At 37.5% G+C, this 1,600-nt stretch overlaps 1 protein-coding gene across 1 annotated transcript; it reads left to right on the top strand.

The window, feature by feature from the left end:
• The first annotated feature begins 484 nt into the window (after positions 1 to 484).
• LOC111642338 lies at positions 485 to 1,383 on the top strand. Its single transcript, XM_023388672.1, has one exon. The coding sequence runs from the start codon at positions 508 to 510 to the stop codon at positions 1,381 to 1,383; it is 876 nt and encodes a 291-aa protein (XP_023244440.1). The 5' UTR covers positions 485 to 507.
• Positions 1,384 to 1,600: the final 217 nt, after the last annotated feature.

Here is a 1,600-nt window from a genome sequence, read left to right as displayed (position 1 = left end):
AAACTATATTTGAGAGTCCCTACCATTGAAATGGGGCCATACTAATGTAAAATATTTTAACATTTCATCGTGTCTGAACAAAATATTCAAATATTTATTTACAATGTTTTCGTATATTTTGGTAGAGTGTAGTGCAACAAAACTGACAACACAAAAAAACTTACGTCTAGAGATTAAATTTCTTAAAAATGGGCTATGATGTAGTCAGACAGCCGCCATTTTGTATTTTTTCTTAATTCGCATACGATCGCGTTTAAACAAAAAATTTAAATATTTATCTAAAATATTTTGGTACACACTGATGCATAATAGTGTCTAGTAACTAGTGATATAAAAATTTTTTGTACTTTAATGTAATTTCTTGAAATACATGGAATAATACATTCATAAAGTTTGAATTTTGTTTTAGGTTTATTTCAATTTAATACCATGTCAAGAGTAGCAAAAAGTAAATGGGGGCTTTGCTCAAAAATAATTAGCATAATTTATGATTCGGTATTTATACCAATGATTAGTTACGCTGCTCCAGTCTGGTCTGACTGCCTCGGAATGGTGCATATTGATAGAAAACTACAAAGTGCACAACGAAGAGCACTTATTCGTATCTGTAGGGCTTACTCTACAGCCCCCACAAAAGCGTTACAACTTTTGGCTGGAAAACTGCCCATCCAGCTTACCATCAGTTTAATCACACAAAGGTGGCTCATCCGAGACGATCAAATCAACTCGATCAATGGAATACCTTATGATAACATTGAACGCACTAAAAAGGGTGTCCCCAGCATTAACCCAGCTTACTGGCCTGACATCGCTGATCAACCCTGGCCCATACAACATCTCACCATATTTACAGATGGATCAAAGAATAACACGGCTGTTGGATGTGCCTTTGTAGTGTATGCTAATAATGAAGAAACATTCACATACAAAACAAGACTTGGGGAAACCTGTTCCGTTTTTCAAGCAGAACTCTGGGCCATTCTTTCGGCAATTAGATGGTGCGACTCCATATATAATAGAACAGAAATAACTATCTTTACAGACTCCTACTCGTCTACGCAAGCCATTCACAACTTCCAGTGGCGTTCACCTATAGTCCACGATATCTTGCTGGAATTGGCCAAAGATATCAACAGGTATGCCATCGTTTGGGTCAGGGGTCATGCTGGTGTTTCTGAAAACGAGCGAGCTAAACAACTTGCCCGCATGGCTTCTGAACTAGAAAGTGAACCAAGCTATAATGCCACTCCCCAATGTCACATCTTAAGACAAACAAAAGAAAATACATTTGCTATCTGGCAAAGACAATGGGAGGAGCATAGCGAATGTCTTACAAAAGGAGTTTTTTCCCAAGGTTTCAGATTCTACTCTTCCAATCATTGACCAGAAATTGGTCCAATTCTATACTGGACATGGGAAGTTCAACCAATATCTTCACAAGTTTGGCAAATCGGAAAACTCACTGTGCGAAATTTGTAACGAAACAGATGGAGTAAAACACTATCTATTTAAATGCCCTATGTTGGACGATAAGCGTTTTACCATCATCACTCTACTTCCGCGAAAAGAAAATTGGCCTTGCAGCCTTGACATATTTGTC

The sequence above is a fragment of the Centruroides sculpturatus genome, unplaced genomic scaffold, assembly GCF_000671375.1.
Source record: "Centruroides sculpturatus isolate CEXI.00-Female unplaced genomic scaffold, Cexi_2.0 scaffold1504, whole genome shotgun sequence".
Taxonomy (NCBI): domain Eukaryota; kingdom Metazoa; phylum Arthropoda; class Arachnida; order Scorpiones; family Buthidae; genus Centruroides; species Centruroides sculpturatus.
The sequence above is the reverse complement of the archived record's forward strand: the minus strand, read 5'-3'. Positions and strand labels throughout refer to the sequence as shown.

Excerpts from the sequence above, each read along its gene's own strand:
- LOC111642338 (XM_023388672.1), top strand. The coding sequence starts at position 508 with ATGATTAGTTACGCTGCTCCAGTCTGGTCTGACTGCCTCGGAATGGTG.